Genomic DNA, 22,429 nt, shown 5'->3' with positions numbered 1-22,429 from the left:
TTATTTGGTTGATATGGGTACCAATATATGGGCCTTCAAAAATTATTAGAGCAGATCATAGAGACACTCAAACAAAAACAGAGGGATTTAATGGAGAATTAAGATTAGTCTTGTATTATGAGGTAAGAGAGGAACACTCTAAGGACTAGAAAAAGCCAACCTTAGTATATACAATAGCATTACAGGAAGTGCCAAATGTTAAAAGTGGTTTAACAGTTAATTGGATCCCATGACAATGACAAATTTGGGGAAATTCAAGGAAGTGATAGTTTCATATGGCCTGAATTCAACATTTGTGAATTAGATGTTAAATATGTACAGACTTGATAGACTTGAATAAAGCTGTTCTACAGCCTGTTGTATAATGACAAAGGACTACCTTTATCAGAGAACAGGCTAAGACTATAGAACAAAGGGCTAAATCTAGAGGAATGAATAGTCTCAAAATCAACTTATTGAAAAAGGAGATTGTGCTAAATTAGAAAGGCAATATCTATATGATGACTACCTCTTAGATTTTTGCCATGCATTAGTTTGAATTCATGGGACAGAATTGGAGAAATAACAAGTACATCATTTCCAAATATTATACAGGGACCAAAGGAAGCCTGTATGGATTTATTACAAAAACTGATTTTAGCAGTATATAGAAGTTAGAAAAATAATAATTGAAACTGTGGCTCTTTTTTTGGTTTTTCGAGACAGGGTTTCTCTGTGTTGTTTTGGAGGCTGTCCTGGAACTAGCTCTTGTAGACCAGGCTGGCCTCAACCTCACAGAGATCCTCCTGCCTCTGCCTCCCGAGTGCTGGGATTAAAGGCGTGTGCCACCAACGCCCAGCTTGAAACTGTGGCTTTTGAAAGTGCTAATGCTCAAAGGCAAAGGATAATTAGGTTTTTGAAGGCAAAGTCAGCACCTTTTGAGGAATAGATCCAAGATGGATTCAGTATTGAAACTCATGACCATGATGATGCATAGATAGGAGAGGTTATTTTAGGAGGTATGAAGAAATATTGAAATGTCAAGTGTTTTAATTGTGGCAGACAATGTCACCTGAAAAGGGATTGTGAACAGAGAATTCCTAGGAACAATGCTTTTTGTAAACATATTCCAAACAGTACACACCTCTGGCAAAGGAAGTCATTGGACTTTAGTGGCTGATTTCATTCTTCCAAATTTAAAGCTGATTAGCTCCATATTAACATACAGAGGATTATTACAATTATAAACTGTTTGTCCTAGTGCTTAAGCTTATTACAAAGTAACTCTTAATAACCCATAATTCACATCTATGCTTAGCCACATGCCTTGGTACCTTTTCTCAGTAAGACATTATCATCGTGTTTCTGCTGAGTCTGTCTGGCTGTTGACTTCCTTTTCTCTTCCCAGAATTCTTCTAGTCTGTTAACCCCAGCTGTACTTCCTGAATGTCTATTGGCCAATCATCATTTTATTAGACCAATACATGTAATAAATCTATGCAGTGTTAAAAAATAGCATTATCACACAGCAGTGGAAAATGAATGTAGCACAAGAGACATTCAAGGCAATAGTTTCCCATTGGTAATTTTCTTGAGGGGCCTTTAGCAGGCCTCTATGCCAAATATAGCTCACTCCTATTCTGTCTGTCTGGAATACCATTCCCAGAGCAATTAAAGAACCTAATGCTATTGTAAGAAAGCATACTGCTCTGGATGATAGGAAAACTATGAAAGATAGAATAAAATCAGGAAAAAGTACAAAGTAAGTATATTGAAAATGTAAAAGTATGTAAAATTATGAATAAATATCTTTGTCATTAAAGGTCTGATAGACACTGTTGCAAATATTACAATTACTTACACCAGAATCTCAACATCCAGCTTGGCCTCTTCAGGAGGTAAATGTTCAACTTTTATGAACTACAGCTTTATCTGAAGTAAAAGAGAATGTAAGATGACAGTACACAGGGCGGTAAAGACAGACAGAAGAAGAAAAACCATTAGTTGCTAATATTGTGATAAAATTACAGGGATGTGATTTGTTTCACCATTGGTAAACTCAGGTAAACATATACAAATCTTAGACACAAACCATAAATTAACATGATTCTGGAAAAAATGTACGATGATATGATAAAGAACAATGTTCAACCATCGAGGTTGTGCAAGAAAAAGACATAATAGCTGCTTATCTTCCAAGGCATCATCAGTCCTACTTTTAAAATCATTGAAAGAAAAGTATGTATTGGTTACACAGTGGCCTTTAATAGAAGAGTTGGCACAGGAGTAACTAAATTTTCAGCATAATGAGTTATCAATCAGCCATTGGAATTATCCTGCACTCATGATTTTGAAAAGATCTGTAAAATGGAGAGAATGATAACAGATGTAAGAGCTGTTGATAAGGAAACTCAACCAATGGACTCTACAATCTAGAATTCCTTTGCCTTCTCTATTGTCTAAAGGATAACTTCTCATAGTTATTGATTTAAATGATTTTTCTTTCTTTGAAAATAATATGAAAGCAATTTCCTCAATTTATATTATACTATTAAATGGGTGACATTTTACTATCTGATTTAACTATAAACACTTTAGAAAGAATTTTTAACAAATTAAAAAAATTGCCTTGTGTGGTATTACAAATTGTTCGTGAAAATGTACAAAATGGAGACCTATTAATTATTTAGGGTATGAGATAGTTTTAAAAAATTTAGACCCAAAAAGGTGCAATTTTGGAGAGATTAATTGAAGATTCTTTCAATGACTTTCAAACATTAATAGGAGACATTTCCTATCTATGGTATATTGTTGGGGTAACACCTGATCAACTGATTAATTTAAACACATGAGATGGTGACAGGAATTGTCCAAGACAGACAATGCTCCAGTATATGTCTCTAAGAAAATGAAACTATTTTTGCTATAATATAAAGCATTTTACAGGTATACCACACAGTCCTACATGGCAGGCAGTTATCAAATAAAAATCTGCAAGATATGCCAAATAAACAGAAAGAGATGATTAAGAACTACAGAAGTAGGTTACACAGTACTTTATAAACTTTGAATTTTCTAATTGCTAATGAGAACAGATAAAAAATTATGGAAAGCAATTGCATATTAGAAAAAACTATGGAAGTAAATCATCCAGCTTATTTCAATATATATATATATATGTATTTTAACATATATATATATTAAAGTTTTTGTAATGGTATTAATGGTCATATAAAATATTAACTAATTTGTTGAGTGAAGCCTTTTCCTCACCAGCCAATTTGGTTTTTTCCCCACCAGTCGCCTGGGCTCTGCCACATTGTATTCCCCAAATAACACACAGGACACTGTATTAATTATGAAGCCGTTGGCCATTTGCTTGTTTCTTACTGGCTATGTCTGACTTAAGTATTTACTCCATAATTGTAAATCTAAGTATTTCTCTTACCGGAGAAAGGGCCCCAACTTCTTATCTCTATGGCAGCTACATCATGACTCTCTGTGTTTCTCCTTCCCAGAGTACTCCTGGACTCCTAGTCCTACCTATCTTGATTCCCTATTGGCCAACAGTGCTTTATTGACATATACACAGGACTTCCATATCACTAATTCTAGAAAAATGTTTTTTTTTTTTAGCTTTCTAGACATGATTTCCAGTTTGAGTTTCAATCTGCTTTCTGTGGTGAACAAAGACCATGTCCAACAACTATCTTTGAAGTCTGCAAAGGAGGATGAGGCATGACAATGACATCTCCACCGGAACTGTGATACCACCATTAAGCTGAACAACACTAACTAAAGATCAGCTGTGGACTAGAAACTGCTCTTAACAATCTTGAAGTGACTTGTTGAGAATATCCAGCCTCATAAACACTGCTCATCATTTTGAGGTGGCCAGTTGAGATGATACAGCTTCACAGATACTGCTCAGAAGAATTTCAGTGTGGCCAAATGAGATGATTCAGCATCCCAGACTACTCTAGCCAGGACTTGAGATGAGCCCTGCACTTTCCCATGATGCAGAGTCTATACAAAAATGATACAGCTACCTCTCCCAGGACTTGGTAATTAATCCAAATTTTCTTTTCAAGATCCCTAAAGATAGCATCACTCAGACGTCAGTAAGTAAATTTCAGAAAACAACACTCACATTCCCAATAGGGCGGTGGATGAATTATATTCTTTCAGTAGGTTACAAATATTTTTCATTATTTAGGAGGTTTGGATGCAAGGTTTTATTGAGAATTTTCAGGAAAGAAGGAAGCAAAGGAGATCAGATTCAAGGTTCTTGTTTTGAAAGGAAAAATGGGGATACAGATATGAAAGGATAAAAGTGTATATTATTGAATCTATTCTGAAAAGAAAAAAGGAAGATATAGAGATGATACCATAAGAAGGTAGATTAATGAATATACACCTGAAAAGCAAATACTAGATTTTAATATTTTACATTGGATTGGATTTTATATATTGAATATAAATTTTATTTATTGGTACAAATTTGAGATTAATTTTGTTAAAATATACTATATATACATTCATAATCTTTGTCAAGATCATACCTATACAGTTAATTTAGCATTGTAATGCAAATTTCTATTACTCAAAAGTGAATATTGTCAACTATATAGGATAAGAAGGAAATTCAGTTTAGTGAGTAGTCACTGCTACAGGCAAACTTGGAGTCACATTAGGTATGCTTTCAAGGTCAAACAGAGATATATTTCAAGTATATCAACCTCAAAACATTTAGGACAACTACAGAGTATGGAATTTAAAATGGTTTTAAACATAGGTTCTTTTTTAAGACAATGAGACATGTCTGCTCCTGGCAGCACCAGTCAACCTCAGAGAAGTTGATGGGCATTAAAGAAACTCCACATGGAGTTTACTTTGCCTGGGAGAAAAGTGGCCACTCAGCAAGAAAGTGCACTTGCCTCAGCTGCTGACAATATGCAGCACACAAAAAGGAGTGACTGTAAAACAGGATGAGACAGTCCTTCAAAATCTGCCTTCACAGAAAAGTCTGTCACATATGCTAGGTTGTAAGCAAAAGATAGATGACCCAGCATTTCATAAAAATGTTTGATGACTGTTCATGCAGCCAGTTGTTTTTGACATTTCTCATATTTTTTGGAAGTCTCTTGCTCACATTTCCTACTTAATCAGTAAATATATTTCCTTTCTTGGATATCTGAGGGAGAGGAAGACTAGATAGTTAGAGTTACATTATTCCTTCTTAACTAGACACAGAAAAGTAGATATAAGCCAGAGGCCTTTACTACCTCACACACTTTGGTTCCATAATATTCAATGCAAATAGGTTCTTTTTTAAAATTGCTTAGAAAATAAACAAAAAATGTCTAAATAGATTCAATAGATCACAGCAATATCTAACATTTTGCTTTAGTTATACTTGAATGAGCCTGCATTCAATCAAATGACACGGGGTTTGATTGTTTTTGTTTTTATGAGAAATTTCCATAAAATGGAGCAGAAAAACATGACAGGCCAACTGGAGATCAAAAGGATATGACAATACCTTATTTAAAAAGCAACATGGTAGAGCTGAAAAACCAATGCTTAAAAGAATGAAACTAATTCTATGACAGAAAAGGACACACACAAATGCAGTGACACATAATTTTGACAAAGCTGTCAAAAATATTCATTACAGAAAAGAGAGTTGTCAACAAATACTTTTGGAAAAACACAAAATATTGAAAAGGTATTTCCCTTACAATCTTACTTGAGGGCCTATCATTTAATGATGAGGCATACCTCCAGCCTTAAATGGACATCTTTGCATAGGAAAATATACAATGTTTAATAAATATTTTGTAAATGTTGGACATTTTTAGTTTTCATAGAAATATAGTTTACAAGCATGAGGCTGTTCCATTTGGTGTCAGTCAAACAGTCACTGTGATTCAAGAAATGAATAACAAATTCTGCTGAGAATGTTTACCAAAACAATGGCTTAGAGAGTGAAAATGAGATGACACACAGAACTCATCCCATGAATATGAATACAGAATCCTCAAAAAGATAAAAATGGAACATCCAAATGTGCTGATCCCAAACAGTGTGAATTTTCAGGAGTTTGGTAATAAACAGGACAAGAAAGAACATTTGCAATGCCATGAATTTGAATTCTTCATGAATGTTACCAGAATGCCTACAGCTGGATTTTAAGAAGCCACTCGTAACTGCTTCAAACACTGAAGGATCCTAAGAGCCTTTTGCCTGATGTGAATTACTTAGCTCATCATCAATATTGGTGACTAAATATTCTCACTCACCCGCTCTAACACCTGATTATATTATTTCTGCAGCTATGTGAGGTGTCTTTTCTCTTGCATAAAATAATAATAACTCTCACACAGTGTTAACACTGAAAAAGGTCAAGAAAAGGGCTCTACTTGTGTGATATTCAGAAAAATCAACTTTTCTCTGGCAGGTCCCACCTACAAATGACAAGGATGGATTCTGCCAGAACAGCCAGTTCCTCAGCTGTGCACAAATGAACAATAAAGCCTAACTTTATCCTCTGCTCCTTATATGACTTCCCCTGGACAAAGTCTACCAAAGCCATACATGATCAGGTGCACTCATCTCCAGATTATTCCATGGCTGTAAAGGCAGTGAGTAGACAATTATTCTGTCAATATAATTTGGGCCAAATTCCAACATTCAGTGGTTCCCTGACTTTAAAATACTTTAAGTGTCTTGTGAGAATGTCTCTGGTTTTCTTAGAATGAGACAAAATCATCAAAGGCAAATAGATATGCTATCCAACATAATACAACTATTATCACCATAAGAGGTGAAAAACACACTTAATGACACTACAGAATTTCACTTTCTCTGTAGCAAGGAAACTTTTCTGGTCAATTTTTTTCTTAGATAACCTGTATACTATTTGAAGTGAAGTTTCAGGTCTATTGATATGCCCAGCACATGAAAATATTCCACATTGGATGATGGATCATGTAAACTACAGTACATAGGCTTTTGTGTTTTAACTCATCCAAGTTCTGTTCCAATTCCTACAAGCTCCAATAAAAAGAGGCAGTAATGGAAGCCAAACATGGTCTTAGACATGTAAAAGCATCTATTTACACACTGTGTTGTGCACTTCGCAGAGTCAAGTGATTCCAATCTGAAATAGGAATGAGTAGGACTATAGAATAAATAATATTAGTATCCAAACAGTAACTATCTAAACACAACATGTGCTAACCATTTATTTTCTTGTTTGTCAAGAAAGGGTTTCTTTAGATAATAGTAGTACATATCCTATAACTCACTTTGTAGACCTGACTGGCTGAGATCACACAGAGACACACCTGCCTCTGTTCCTAAGTACTGGTTCAAAAATGTGTAACTCACACCTGTTTATGTACTAACTAATATTTTTGAGAAAAAATGAAACTATGCTCATGAAGCTGTCTTTGGTGGTTCACATCTGGCCTCCTAATATGAAGGGAAATGGGTAAAAAACAGCATAGAAGAAATTAATGTACATCACAAGAAATCTAAAGAACAATTCAAACCTAAAATGGAAAAATAAGTCAAGGGATTCACTGGAAATGTAGGAGGCAGAGAGATGGTGCTGATAAAGCAAATCAGGGGGTTGTATGTTCTTAAAATCATCACATGTCAGGGTGGAAAATATCATTGCACTGCATGTCAGATCATGGAAAATGTGATTCACCATGTTTAAGATAAGTCAAAGAAAGCCAACCCATGCAGACCGTGAAGGTGATGTCACAGTATTTCTTCATGTGTCTATCCAATCAATGATAAATGTCACAGTTGTCCTGACCTAAGGGAGCACAGAGACTCTAGTCATAAACATGGGGAGCCACTGTTGGACACAACTAAGCCTTCTAAATATAGGTGGCAGCTAGGAGCCCTGGGCAGTGTATGGGACCTCTAACAGTGGAGCCAATGTTTATCCTTAGAGCACAAAAGGACTTTGTTAGCCTTTCCCTATGAAGGGATACAACTGCATCTCAGACGTGTGAAGGAGAGCATGGGCCCTCCTCCACTTAATGTGAGGGACTATGATTGGCTCCCTGTGTAGGGACTCACTAACCCTGAGGACAGGATGAGGACTACTGGACAGTATACGAGGATGGGAGGGCAAGGGAAGGAGGGAGCTGATATGTAAATAAGCATGCTGCTAAAATAAAAAAAGAATAATCCCTGAAGGAACCAATCGCAAAATACCATAACATAATCTAATTCAATCTTAAAATCAACAATTAAAAAGGTTTTAGATGTATTCTGAGAAAAACAGCATTAATATATCATATAAAATTGGATGCACATTAATTACCTGGTTCTATATATCCATGGGTACTGTAATGCCACTCCTCTTTATCTAACACCAAAGACATGAAGAAGAACAGAATATTCCATTTTCTATTTCTATGTTATCATAGTTTCTCTTCTGTCAACCAAATCTTGGGAAATCTGCACAGCCTGTCTAAGGCCAAATTAGCTGTCATTCTTTGACACATGCACTATGCATCTCTTCTTCTTGTCCTAAATCCCTGCAAAACAAAACAAATCAATAAGCTACGTGTTATAGGAATCTAATGGAATTTTGCACTTACTAGGAGAATTTTAGTCTCAAAGAAGAATAAGGACAAAATTATACAGATAGATTGAAGAAAATCCTCCCAACATCATAGGTAATAGGTCAGAGTCAGAGTTATGTCAATAACAATGACTTAAACAATGATAGATCTTATACAATAGACATGAACAATAATAGAACTATATGTCTCATGTCTGGAATTTGCCTGTATCACATAAACACTGTTGTCAAAATTTCATTTTGTACCATTTAGAACTGAAACATTAATAAGATCCACCCCCACTGAATCCTGCTAGGCTAGAATCCCAAAGAAATATCAGTGATGCAAGTATCCTGCTGTGTCAGGTCAAATCAACAATGAGGATCTGAAATATGCCATTATTCTGCCTTCCTTATAAAGATTGTGGCCTTGCTGATCCCAGCACAGACTTGGGAGCAACTCCAGAGCCTCTGCCAATATGCTGGTGGTCCTACTGACAGCGGCCTTGTTGGCCATGAGCTCTGTTCAGAGCTCAAATGCAGGTATGAAGTAGGGGAAAGGGTGGTACAGTGACATGAGACTTTGACAACAAACTGAAGTTCAGGACTGGGAGAAATGGAAAAAGATGAACAATAAACTGAGACAAAAAAGAGGAGAACAAATATTAAAATATTTATATTCTTATTTTGCCTGTTGAGCTTATACTTTACTTGCAGTATAATTTAAGAATATATACTTGAAACAAAATAACATGTGTGGATTTGTGAAAATTCACTTTTGTTGGTGGATGATAGAAGGCAGTATGTAAGAGAGTAATCTATTGACAGAGGGAAACACAGTTCTTAAGGTGCCATGAGAAGCAGGGGTGAATGATGCTAACTTTGGTGTTTGGAAGATAGAGAAAAATGCAGGAAATAAATATATACCAGAGATGTTTTTGAGAAGAGTAAAAGATGAAGAATTTGAAACTCTGTACAAAATGAGCTTGAAATAACAGGGAATAATTCCGTTGAAGATTACTTTAGTGCATAGGTGTGCATGCACAATGTCTTAAATGAATATATAGATACAGATATAGATAGACAAAGAGAGATACAGTTTGCATGCATATTACATTCCAGTCAGAGGACAACAAGCAACTACACATATACACATAGAAAGAGAGATTTATAAATTATTTCAATGCATGTGTACATTCACAATTATCTGTGAGTTGGTGTATATGTGTTTGAGAGAGAAACTCATAGACAAACACATAGAGAGAGAGTGGGCAGGAGAGCATATATATTCAAATTCCAGTCAGAGGATAATTATAGGTAGAAAGATTAGTCTTTCTAACATAGGATTCATATTTGAAACGTATTTCAATCATAGGCCAAGCACTTTTTACCCATTGAGATACATAGCTGCACCTATTTCTCAATTTTAATGTTGCATAGTCAGTATTCATTGTTCTATACATAGTATTTGAAACAATGTTTATCCTCATTTCATTGCATAAAATGCCTGTGACTATATCACATAGGAAGTGAAGGTGATAACGAAAAATATAAATGAGGCAAACCAGTTGTAGAGGTGGAGTAGTGATGAGCAAAGTTTTCAAGACCATGCTGGAGAATCCTACAGAAACAGATGACCTTAGCAACTGGGACCTCATGTAAACCAGCCAGACAATTGGGGAACCAACGAAGGACAGAACCAGACATACTTACCACTGTGAGAGTTAGGAGTCCTGGGCATTCTATGGGACTTCTTACAGTGGAATCAAAATTTCATCCTAGTGCACGAATGGATTTGGAAGTCCTTTACCTATAGAGGGCTACTCTCTCAGCATAATACACTTCCTGGGGCCTAGGACCAAGCTCAAACGATGTGATAGTCATTGATGATCACCCATGGAACAACTCACTCTCCCTTGGGAGTTGACACTGTGAGATTGCACAGGGAGTAAGGCATGGGAGTATGGGAGGGAGAACGAAATGGGATAGATATTAAAATAACATTGTTTCAAATTTAAATAAAAAATCAATGGAAAAAAACAAAAAAATTCTACTGAAATACAAAAATTCCCTGATCATACATGAAGACTAAGAGTAAGAAAAAAGAAAGCTAATAAGTAACCAAATAGGGGTTGATCGTGATCATAGATACCATTCTGGCAGCATTATCAGCAACATTACCTAAGAATAAAATTCTACTTGGTGGATGTGAAACTATAGTTGAAAATCCTCTTAACTGGGAATCCTCAAAAGGTCATAATTAACCTTTAACTTTCTTTGTGCTTATTTCCTAGCAAACATCTATGAAGACTCTCCTTCGCAACACTCAGGTAAAGCCAGATTTGTCCTCCAGAGACCTTCTATGCATTCTTCAGTGTTTTAAATATTTGGCTCTGTAAAGTCTCTGTATCATTTTGTTGTTTCATGGAATTAATGTGTCATAGCTTCTACTGTGATACATAAGACAAAGTCCCATCATTGCCTCTAGGACCTAGAGTAGGACTATACAATGGAAGCAGGGTAAGCCAGGTTTTTATTAGAAGAACATTGTGTCTCTCAGATTGAAGCAATATCATATATGGTATCCTCATTTAAATTTCTCCATGGCACACTTTCACCAGTGATCCCAAGAAGAAATTATATGCTAATCTTGAATAGATGACTAATACATGAATAGAAAATACATAAAAACTGAATAAAACATTTTTCATCGCATTTCTACATTTCTTTCATGTCCACATTACAACTGGAACCCGAACACCATGATATATTTAAGAGCAGTGATGTCAAAATTTTGTTATTTATTCTGGCAACTTTTAACCTGTAACATTTACAAATCCTTGAGTTTTCTTCGCTTCTCTCTGAGAATTGTCAGGAATATCCTATCACCTTTTATGCAACAAACTTAAGAAAAAAATTACTCCAAAGACTTGATACACAAGAAAGTTTATGTAGAGGATTTAAAATGAAGCTCCAATGGAACCAGGCACATAGAGCTGGGAGGGTGATCTTGGAGAAAGAGAAAGTTTGAACACCTCCTATATTGATCTATACCCCTGCAGAGGAAGAACAGCAAGGTCAAGGCCCTGATCAGCCTCTTCAGAGACCCCCAAAACCTTCTGCATCTGAAGAAGATAGTAATGATGATGGTGAAGAAGATGGAAACACAACACACAGACCACCACAACAAGGAGGTGATCACCAGAAACCTCGTCCTCCTAAACCTGGAAACCAAGAGGGAGGCCCTCAGCAGAATCGCCCTCCTAAACCTGGACACCAGCAAGGCCCACCCCAGCAGGAAGGCCAGCAACAGAATCGCCCTCCTAAACCTGGAAATCAACAAGGCCCACCCCAGCATGGTAGTGAAGAAGAGTCAAGTTCCCTGTAGACCTTTTATGTAAAACCAAGAGGTTCCATGGCAGTGTGAAGGTAATCAGATACATCATCCTTCACACCAACCCTCAGACTCCACAGATCAGCAACCTCTTCCTAAAGCCATGAATCATATACATTTCTAAATATTAAATTCCTTATACAACCTAGAATTCTATTGTTCCTGTGATTTAAACTCACTCTGCATCATATGCTTTAACTTAACAGAAATAGAAAGCCATAGAAAACAGAGATACTTCAAGAAATGTTGGATTTGCACATTGTAATTTTCTTGTCTCTGATCTTTGTTTTTCTATTCATTTGTTTCAGAGGAAGTTCAAGGTAGATACCTTTCATGTCACTTGCAATGAATAATGATGTTGTAAGTATACTTTCAACATTCTAATAAAACATTTAGCATGCAATTACTCTTTGCTGTTTCTTTTTCTGAGCACGAGTGAGTGAAATCCGGAGTATTTGACCATAAGTAAGGTGATTACAGACCAAGTCTTTAAGTTAATTTTGGAAGGAGGCCCTCCTTCTACATTTACAAATCACCCAACTACATTTTGAGAGACTCCCTTATTTCTGCCTTACTGTTGTGCCCACAGTTTTTCTTTATTTCCCAGTTCCCTGTGATGTTAGCAGGAGACTTCACACAAGACACGCATTTCAAGATCAAAATACATAATCAGTTTAACCTACAAAAATCCTCTGGGTATGTCATGTACCTTCTATGAGCAGTACACTAGAGAATAGCTGACTAGCAATACCTAAAAAAGGAGTCTTTGTTATTCACAGGTAATACTTTCTCAATTCACAATTGCATGTGAGAAAGACCTGTTCCTGTAGCCAATATTCTATGGACATTCAAGTATCAACAAGCTCACATTCTTTCTCTGACTTTTGCAGGCCTATGAATGCTCTGGTGTCTAGGGTACATGAGGTTCATTCTTTTCTTCGCTCTGTTTATTTTATATATATTATGTACTTGGGCATGAGGGAAAAATGAAAATTTTAAATTGTTTAATATATTTGGAACAGCATTTCATTTTTTTTGGTTTTATGAGACAGGGTTTCTCTGTATTGTTTTGGAGGCTGTCAGTCCAGCCTAGCCTCGAACTCACAGAGATCTGCCTGCTGCTGCCTCCCGAGTGCTGGGATTAAAGGCGTGTGCCACCACCGCTCGGCGCTGGAACAGTATATCAATCTAATTTTAGGGTTTGTTATTACATATGCATATTTCTTTACATTTTGTTGATATTAATTTGAAAGTTCAAAAATAATAAGAAGCTCTAGTTACCGAGGAATCCATAAATATGCATAATGTTTGAGCCTTATTTCATAGAAGCTGAATTTGCTGTTCTTTGAATGTTCTTTTTTAATTTTATTACTTCACCAATGTCAGATGCTTCTCTCCCTCTAGTCATACAATTCTTTATGGAAACTTAAATGACTTCTATTTAAGTCACAGAGTAGTGGATTCTCAGAAGTGAAAATAGTGGTCATTCGGGCATGTTGACAGGATTCGTGGAGATTTGTATGCAGAATCTTAGACACATGCTAACTGTATTCATCTACGACATTAGTGAAACTCTTTATTCTGGAGAAACCATTCATTTTTTTAACATTTTATTTTATTTTTATTTTCCAGTTTAAATTTAGATAAGAAACAAGGTTGCTTCACAAGTCAGTTCCAGGTCCCTCTCCCTTTCCCTCCCCTCCTCACATGCCCCGCCCCACCCCCCCTCCCCCGTTATCCCCTCATTACCCCAGGGAGGGTGAGGCCCTCCATGGGGGTGTCCATAGTCTGTCATTTCATATAGGGCAGGTCCTAGACCCTTCCCCAAGAGTTCAGGGTGAGAGTGCACCTCACATTATTCTATGGGAGTCCAAAGTCCGTGTATATACTTGGGATGGGTACTGATCTGCTGCCCAAGGCTCAATAGATTACCTAGGCCTCCTCACTGACACCCAGATTCAGGGGGTCTTGATCAGTCCCATGCTGGATTCCCAGGCTGATGCCTGGGATTCAAGAGTTAACCTTTGTCTGGTCAGCTGTTTCTGTGGGTTAAACCAGGCCAGTCTTAATCACTTTGATCATCAGTCCTCCCTCTCTGTTACTGGCTTTCTTGAGTTCAGCTCAGTACTTAACCAAGGGAGTCTGCCTCTTCTTCGATCAGCCACTTAATGAAGTTTCTGTTTCCCAGACTCTCTGGCCATAGGATTGTAGGCTGGTACTCCCCAGATCTATGTCTAAAATCCATATATCAGAGAGTACATGCCATGTTTCTCTTTTTGTGACTGGGTTACCTCACTCAGGATGGTTTCTTCTAGTGTCATCCATTTGCCTGCGAATCTCATGATTCCATTGTTTTTTTTTCTGCTGAATAGTACTCCATAGTGTAAATGTACCACATTTTCTCTATCCCCATTAAAATCCCAGCACAATTCTTCACAGACCTTGAAAGAACAATAATCAATTTTTTATGGAAAAACATAAGACCCAGGATAGCCAAAACAACCCTGTTCAACAAGGCAACGTCCGGAGGCATCACCATCCCTGACCTCAAGCTCTATTATAGAGCTATAGTCCTGAAAACAGCTTGGTATTGGCACAAAAATAGACAGGTAGACCAATGGAATCGAATTGAAAACCCGGGTATTAACCCACACACATATGAACATCTGATCTTTGACAAAGAAGCTAAAAATATACAGTGGAATAAAGAAAGCATCTTCAACAAATGGTGCTGGCATAACTGGAGACTGGCATGTAGAAGAATGCGGATCAATCCATGTTTATCGCCATGCACAAAACTTAAGTCCAAATGGATCAAAGACCTCAACATAAATCCAGCCACACTGAACCTCTTAGAAGAGAAAGTGGGTGGTACCCTCGAATGAATTGGTACAGAAGACAGCTTCCTGAACATAACACCAGTAGCACAGACAGTGAGATCAACAATTAATAAATGGGACCTACTGAAACTGAGAAGCTTCTGTAAGGCAAAAGACACAGTCAGCAAGACAAAAAGGCAGCCCACAGAATGGGAAAAATATTCACTAATCCCACATCTGACAGAGGGTTGATCTCCAAAATTTACAAAGAACTCAAGAAGCAAGTCTCCAAAACATCAAAGGACCCAATTAAAAAGTGGGCTGCAGAACTAAATAGAGAGTTTTCAATAGAGGAGTCTAAAATGGCTGAGAGGCACTTGAGAAAGTGCTCAACATCCTTAGCCATCTGGGAAATGCAAATCAAAACAACTCTGAGATACCATCTCACTCCTGTCAGAATGGCTAAAATCAAAAACACCAATGATAATTTATGCTGGAAAAGATGTGGTGAAAGGGGGCCACTCCTCCATTGCTGGTGGGAGTGCCAACTGGTTCAGCCACTTTGGAAATCAGTATGGAGATTCCTCAGAAAAATGGAAATAAACCTACCACAAGACCCAGCAACTCCACTCTTAGGCATATATCCAAAAAATGCCCATTCATACAACAAAGATGCCTGTTCCACTATGTTCATAGCAGCTTTATTTGTAATAGCCAGAACTTGGAAGCAACCTAGATGTCCCTTATTTATTTTATGAGTGGGTTTTGCCTATGTTCATGAATGTGTACCACATGCATCTAGTGCCTAGAGAGGACAGAAGAGAACACCTTGGATCTAGTGTCATTAAGAGGTATAACTCAACACATGATTGTCCAGAACTAGCTCCAGGTCCTCAGAAAGAGTTATAAATAATCTTATCTGCTATAAAAAAGTAACTGTTAACATCATTTCTTCTAAATAGAGAGAATATTTTACACACACAAACATATACACAAGATTTGTCATGATTAGGGAATATTCCAATTTTCTAAATCCCAGGATAGCTTGTTGTATGAAAGTAGCAGCAAGGTGTAAAGAAGGATGTGCCTCTGGTTAAAGTATACTGTTGTTGCAATTAAAGTAAAATATATTATTTATCTAAGTGATTCACGGGATGGTCCAGTAAGATACAATCAAATATCCAAAAACTACTTAATATAGAGACAGTGAAGTATTCCCAAGCAAGAAATAGTGGTAACTGAGTTCAGTAATAAGGTCTTAAACAATTTACTAAACACACTGTTACAGGACAAATCTCTCAAAAAAGATACTGTAAAAATACATATGTCAATTCCCTGAGAAACTAGCTCATATAAATGGCTATTGATTTCATTCCTCTATAAAATTACTAGCTTCCATGAAACATAATTTTTTTCAATTTAGAAGAAGCTTAAGGAAAGCCTCTATATCTGCTATGATGTGGCAGTAATTTATTGAACACACCCAAATATCCCATCTTCGCTGGTGCAAAAATTAGTTGCCAAGACAAAAAAAGTTAAGATTCATATTGTATAATATTTAATTATTTTTTTAAATGTGCCAATTTGGCTGTGCAAAACTAAGGAGTCTGCAATAAAATCCATTAAAGCAAGTAATATAGAATATGCTAAGACATTGTATATAATTATATTAACAAGGAGAAACTCAATTCGAGACAGCAAGGCAATATCCTTGGGGTGCAGGATTGATGGGAGGAAACAGAAAATTAAAATGATATAATTACATTTTAATCTCATGAACATTAATAGTCAACTAAAGATCTGTGTCATTGTTTGTAAGAGCTAATTTTATGTCACCTGAATCTCAGATCTAGCAGAATAGAAAACACAGTAGATGGGAAATAATAAAACTTAAAAAATTCTATATTAGAGAAAAATGTGATATTTGCAAATTTTGTATACCACCAATGGTGCTTCAATAAAAGGAGAGTAGAGTATATATTGCTCACATTGAAGTAGCTTACATTCTTCTCACAATTGTGAATGATGGACATTATAAAGTAGGAGTAATTTACTCATTGCATTCACACAAAATAGAGGGCAAAGACATCTTTGTGTATTAGCAGTAGTCAAATATCAGTGAACTTGCAAGAAACATACTTCCACAAAGGCTCACATTAGATTTTTGATTTTTAAAATAAGTATAATATTATTTAGACTACTATGAAGAAAAATGTAATGAAAATGATCTCAAAATATCTCAAAGACAATACATGATAATATAGACAAATATAAACTGTTGGAAACTAATGTATTAGCAGAGATTTTCTACACAAGATAAAATTGTTAGGGAAACATAAAATATCAAAAATTGTCACAGCAATCAGGGAGAAGACCCAAGTTTTAAAGAACCTGGTGGAAGACAGTTTTTCTACAAACTTTTACAGATCATGGATGCCAGCCAAAGACTGCTATACCCAGCAAACGTTTCAATCAATATAGATGAAGAAAACGGGATATTTCATGACAAAACCAGATTTAAACAATACATATCTACTAACCCAGCCCTACAGAAAATTCTGGAAGGAAAACTCCAACCCAAAGAAGTTAACTACACCCAGAAAAACATAGCCAGTAGATAATCACACTTTACTAACAGGCAGAAGAAAAAGTGGTGGAAATCCACATACAATTCCACCAACAGCAAACACTCCAAAACAAACAAGAATGAACTATCAATGGTCATTAATTTCCCTCAATTTGAATGGTCTTAACTTGCCCATAAAAAGACAAAGGTCAACAGAACGGATTTGAAGACAGAGTCCATCTTTCTGCTGCATACAGAAAACACACCTCAGTTTCAAAGACAGGTGTTATTTCAGAGTTAAGGGTTGGGAAAAGATTTTCCAATCAAATGGACCCAAGAAACAAGCAGGGGTAGCAATCCTAATATCTAACAAATTAGACTTTGAACAAAAACCAATCAAAAGAGATTAAGGAGGCCACTTCATACACATCACAGGAGAAATCAACCAAGGTGAAGTCTCAATTCTGAACATCTATGCCCCAAATGCAAATACATCCACGTTCATAAAAGAAACATTAATAAAACTCAAAGCATATATGAAACCTCAAATAACTGTAGTGGGAGACTTCAACACCCCACTGTCACCAATAGACAGGAAGGAAAGACAGAAAATTAACAAGGATATGAAAGAACTAATAGATGTTATGACCCAATTGTGTTTAACAGACATCTATAGAACACACCATCCAAACACAAAAGAATTTACCTTTTCTCAGTCCACAGCGAACCTTCTCAAAAATCGACCACATACTTGGAAATATAGCAAACCTCAATAGGTTCAAAAAATTGGAATAAATCCATGTATCTTATAGATCATCATGCCTTAAAGTTAGAATTCAAAAATAACAAACATTGCAGAAAGCCTGCAAACTCATGGAAATTGAATAATACACAATTGTGCCACTCCTGGGTCAAAAAAGAAATAAAAAAAAGAAATTAAAGACTTCCTAGCATTCAATGATAATGAAGACACAACATACCCAAACTTATGGGACCCATTGAAAGCAGTGCTAAGAGTAAAGCTCATAACATAAAGTGCCCACATGAAGAAACTGGGCACACTAGAGAATTAACAGTACAACTAAATGCTCTAGAACAAAAGGAAGCAAACTCACCCCAGAGGAGCAGATTCCAAGAAATAATTAAATTGAGGGATGAAATCAATGAAGTAGAAACTAGGAAAATGATATAAAGAATCAATGTAACAAAGAGTTGGTTCTTGAGAAAATCAACAAGCTAGACAAACCTTGGAAACTTACCATGGAAATTAAAAAAATCAGAAATGAAAAGGGAGACATAACAACAGACAGTGAGGAAATCCAGAGAATCATCAGGTCATATTTTGAAAACCTGTACCCCACAAAATTTGATAATTTAAAAGAAATGGACAATTTTCTGGATTAATATTATTTACCAAAATTAAATCAAGAATACATAAGCAATTTAAATAGCCCTATAACACCTAAGGAAATAGAAGCAGGCATCAAAAGCCTCCCAACAAAAAAATGCCCAGGCCCAGATGGCTTCAGCACAGATTTTTACCAGAAATTCAAAGAACAGCTTATACCAGTTCAAAGTATTCCATGCAATAGAAACAGAAGGGCCTTTGCTAAACCCTTTTTATGAGGCTTCAACAACATTGATACCCAAGCCACACAAAAGCACAACTAAGAAAGGACCTTCTGAACAATATCCCTCATGAACATTGTTGCAAAAATACTCAATAAAATACTGGCAAATCGGATCCAAGAACACATCAGAAAACTCATCCACCATGATCAAGTAGGCTTCATTCCAGGGATGCAGGGATGGTTCAGCATATGAAAATCCATCAATGTAATCCACAATATAAACAAACTGAGAAAGAAAAAACACATGATCATCTCACTAGACACTGAAAAAGCCTTTGATAAAATCCAGCACCCCTTAATGATAAAGGTCTTGGAGAGATCTGGGATAACAGGAACATACCTAAACATCATAAAGATATATACAACAAACAAACAGCCAACATCAAACTGAATGGAGAGAAACTCAAGGCAATTCCTCTTAGATCAGGAACAAGGAACGGCTGTCCTCTCTCCTCATACCTCTTCAACATTGTACTGAAAGTTTTAGCTAGAGCAATAAGACACCAAAAGGAAATCAAGGGGAAATAATTGGAAAGGAAGAAGTAAAATTTTCACTATTTGCAAATGATATGATAGTTTACATATGTGACAAAAAACCTCTACCAGGGAACTGCTACATCTGATAAACATCTTCAGCAAAGTGGTAGGATACAAGATCAACTTAAGAAAATCTGTAGCCCTACTATATACAGACAATTAATGGGCCGAGAAAGAAATCAGAGAAAAATCACCCTTTAAAAGTGCCACAAACAACATAAATTTACTTGGGTTAATGCTAACCAAGCAAGTTAAAGACCTGGATCAAAAGAACTTTGAGTCTTTAAGGATATAAATTTATGCTGGAGAGGATGTGGAGAGAGGGGAACACTCCTCCACTGCTGGTGGGAGTGCCAACTCGTACAGCCACTTTGGAAAGCAGTATGGATATTCCTCAGGAAAATGGGAATCAATCTACCACAAGACCCAGCAATTCCACTCTTAGTCATATATCCAAAGGAGGCAAATTCATACAACAAGGGCTTCTGCTCCACTATGTTCATAGCAGCATTATTTGTAATAGCCAGAACCTGGAAGCAACCTAGATGTCCCCCAACTGAAGAGTGGATAGAGAAAATGTGGTACATTTACACAATGGAGTATTACTCAGCAGAAAAAAACAATGGAAGCTTGAAATTCGCAGGTAAATGGATAGCACTGGATGAAAGCATCCTGAGTGAGGTAACCCAGTCACAAAAAGACAAACATGGTATGTACTCACTCATATATGGATTTTAAACATGGATCAGAAGAGTGCCAGTCTGCACTTCCAGTGACAGAGAGTCTGGGAAACAGGAAAGAACCTAAAAGATATACATGGTACCTAAGAGAAGAGAAATGAGGTAAGATCCTCTGAACAGATGGGGAACACGTTGGGGGAGGATGGGGACCTGGGAAACAGAGAGGGGAGAAGTGGAAGAGAGAGTAGGACGTGGAGGAACAGGAAGGTCAACTGGGGGGGGGTAGGATAGGGGAAAGAGGGAATCATAGGTTAGAAGACAGATCAGGCACCATTGTGACCTCTTGTGATCTAAACGGATGACACCAATTGGCATGCTAAGCAATAGTGTAGAGACCACCTGGAATGCCTATTCCTGATAGTGAACGTGATGTCTATAAGCATCCTGGAGCCTTCATCAAGTGACTGATGGAAGCAGAGGCAAACACCCACAGTTAAATACTGAACATAACCCAAGGAACCCAGCGATAGAGAGAGAGGAGCAAAGAGAAAATTGACAAAGAATGGGCTGGCAAAACCAGCAGAAACAGCTGATCTGAACAGGAGAGAGATTTTGGACCCCAGATTGACAGCTGGGAGGCCAGCATGGGACCGATCCAGACCCCCTGAATGTGAAAATCAATGAGGAGGCCTGGGCTGCCTATGGGGTCCTGAGCAGTGGATCAGTGTTTATCACTTGAATACATCGTGTTTCCATGACACAAAGATGGTTGCTCTCTCTGCCTGTACTCTTAGGAAAGTGTCTGGACCCTACCCTGAATGAAATGATAGACTCTAGATATCCCCTATGAGGAAGGAATTGGCAATAGGGTAGGAGGATGAGGGGGATGGTGGGGGGGGTGCGGGAGGAGGGGAGTGAGAGGGATCTGGGATTGACATGTAAAACAAGCTATTTAAAATAAAAAACATAATAATAAAGTATGATGCTATGTCATCTGCAAAAAAAAAAAAAGAGTTCCATAATAAAACGAAGGCAGAGAGAGCACGATGAATGTAAATTTTTTAAAAAGCCTTCCTCACAGCTCTCAATTTGAACCAACCTGGCCAAATCTTGATCTTGTACAGCTATCTTCCAAACTTTGAGGCAATACACTTCTTTTGTGTAAACCAAACAGGTACTTGGTAGTAACTGGTTACAGGGATGATGGAAAACTAATGAGCTAATGAGCAAAGGGGTTAAGGCCATGCTAGGGGAACCTACAGAAACAGCTGACCTGACCAAGTGGGAGCTCAGGGACCACAGTCATAAACCTGGGGAACCAGCATTGGATGAACCAAGTCTCTGGAATGTAGGTGTCAGTTAGGAGGTCTGGGCAGACAATGGGACCTCTGACAGTGGAACCAGTATTTATCCCTCTTAGCCTAGTTCACAGGGAGGGCCTAGGCCCTACCACAATTGATGTGACAGACTGATAATCAGCCATGGAAGGCCTCACCCTCCCTGGAGAATGGATGGGCAGTGGGACTGGAGGGGGTCGGTGGGAGACATAGGAGGATGGGAGGGAGAGGGAACTGGGATAATATGTAAAATAAAATTGTTTCTAATTTAAATAAAAATTTAAACAAAAAGCTATTGGAATTGCAAAAAAAGAAATTAAAGAAGACACCAGGAAATGGACAGATCTCCCATGCTCTTGGATAGGTAGGATCAATGTAGTAAAAATGGCAATCATGCCAAAAGCAATTTACAGGCTCAATGCAATCCCCATCGAAATTTCAGCAGGATTCTTCATGGGCCTTGAACGCACAATTCTCAACTTTATATGGAAAAACAAAAAACACCCAGAATAGCCAAGACAACACTGCTCAACCAAACATCACCATCCCTGACTTCAAACTCTGTTATAGAGCTATGGTTCTGGAAACAGGTTGGTATTGGCACAAAAATAGACAGGTAGACCAATGGAATCAAATTGAAAGCCCTGAGATTAATCCACAAACCCATGATTACCTGGTTTTTGACAAAAAAAGGTAAAATTATACAATGGAAAAAAGATAGCATCTTCAACAAATACTACTGGCATAACTGGATATTGGTGTGTAGATGACTGCAGATAGATAACATGTCTATCGCCATGCACAAAACTTAAGTCTAAATGGATCAAAGGTCTCAACTTTAATCCAGCCACACTAAACCTGTTAGAAAAGAAAGTGGGAGGTACCCTTGAACTAATTGG

General features: G+C 37.1%; 1 protein-coding gene across 1 annotated transcript in view; it reads left to right on the top strand.

Moving 5' to 3' along the window:
• The first annotated feature begins 9,045 nt into the window (after nt 1-9,045).
• The window catches only part of LOC121139721 (acidic proline-rich protein HP43A-like), a 36,456-nt gene continuing 23,072 nt past the window's right edge, over nt 9,046-22,429 (top strand). Inside the window, exons 1-3 of the mRNA XM_040743696.1 lie at nt 9,046-9,109; nt 10,861-10,896; nt 11,629-11,925. Of these exons, the coding sequence (XP_040599630.1) occupies nt 9,046-9,109; nt 10,861-10,896; nt 11,629-11,925 (397 nt within the window). The remainder of the gene's footprint in view (nt 9,110-10,860; nt 10,897-11,628; nt 11,926-22,429) is intronic.

The sequence above is a fragment of the Mesocricetus auratus genome, unplaced genomic scaffold (genome assembly GCF_017639785.1).
Source record: "Mesocricetus auratus isolate SY011 unplaced genomic scaffold, BCM_Maur_2.0 Super-Scaffold_100001, whole genome shotgun sequence".
Classification (NCBI taxonomy): Eukaryota; Metazoa; Chordata; class Mammalia; order Rodentia; family Cricetidae; genus Mesocricetus; species Mesocricetus auratus.
This window is presented reverse-complemented; position numbering and strand designations above follow the sequence as displayed.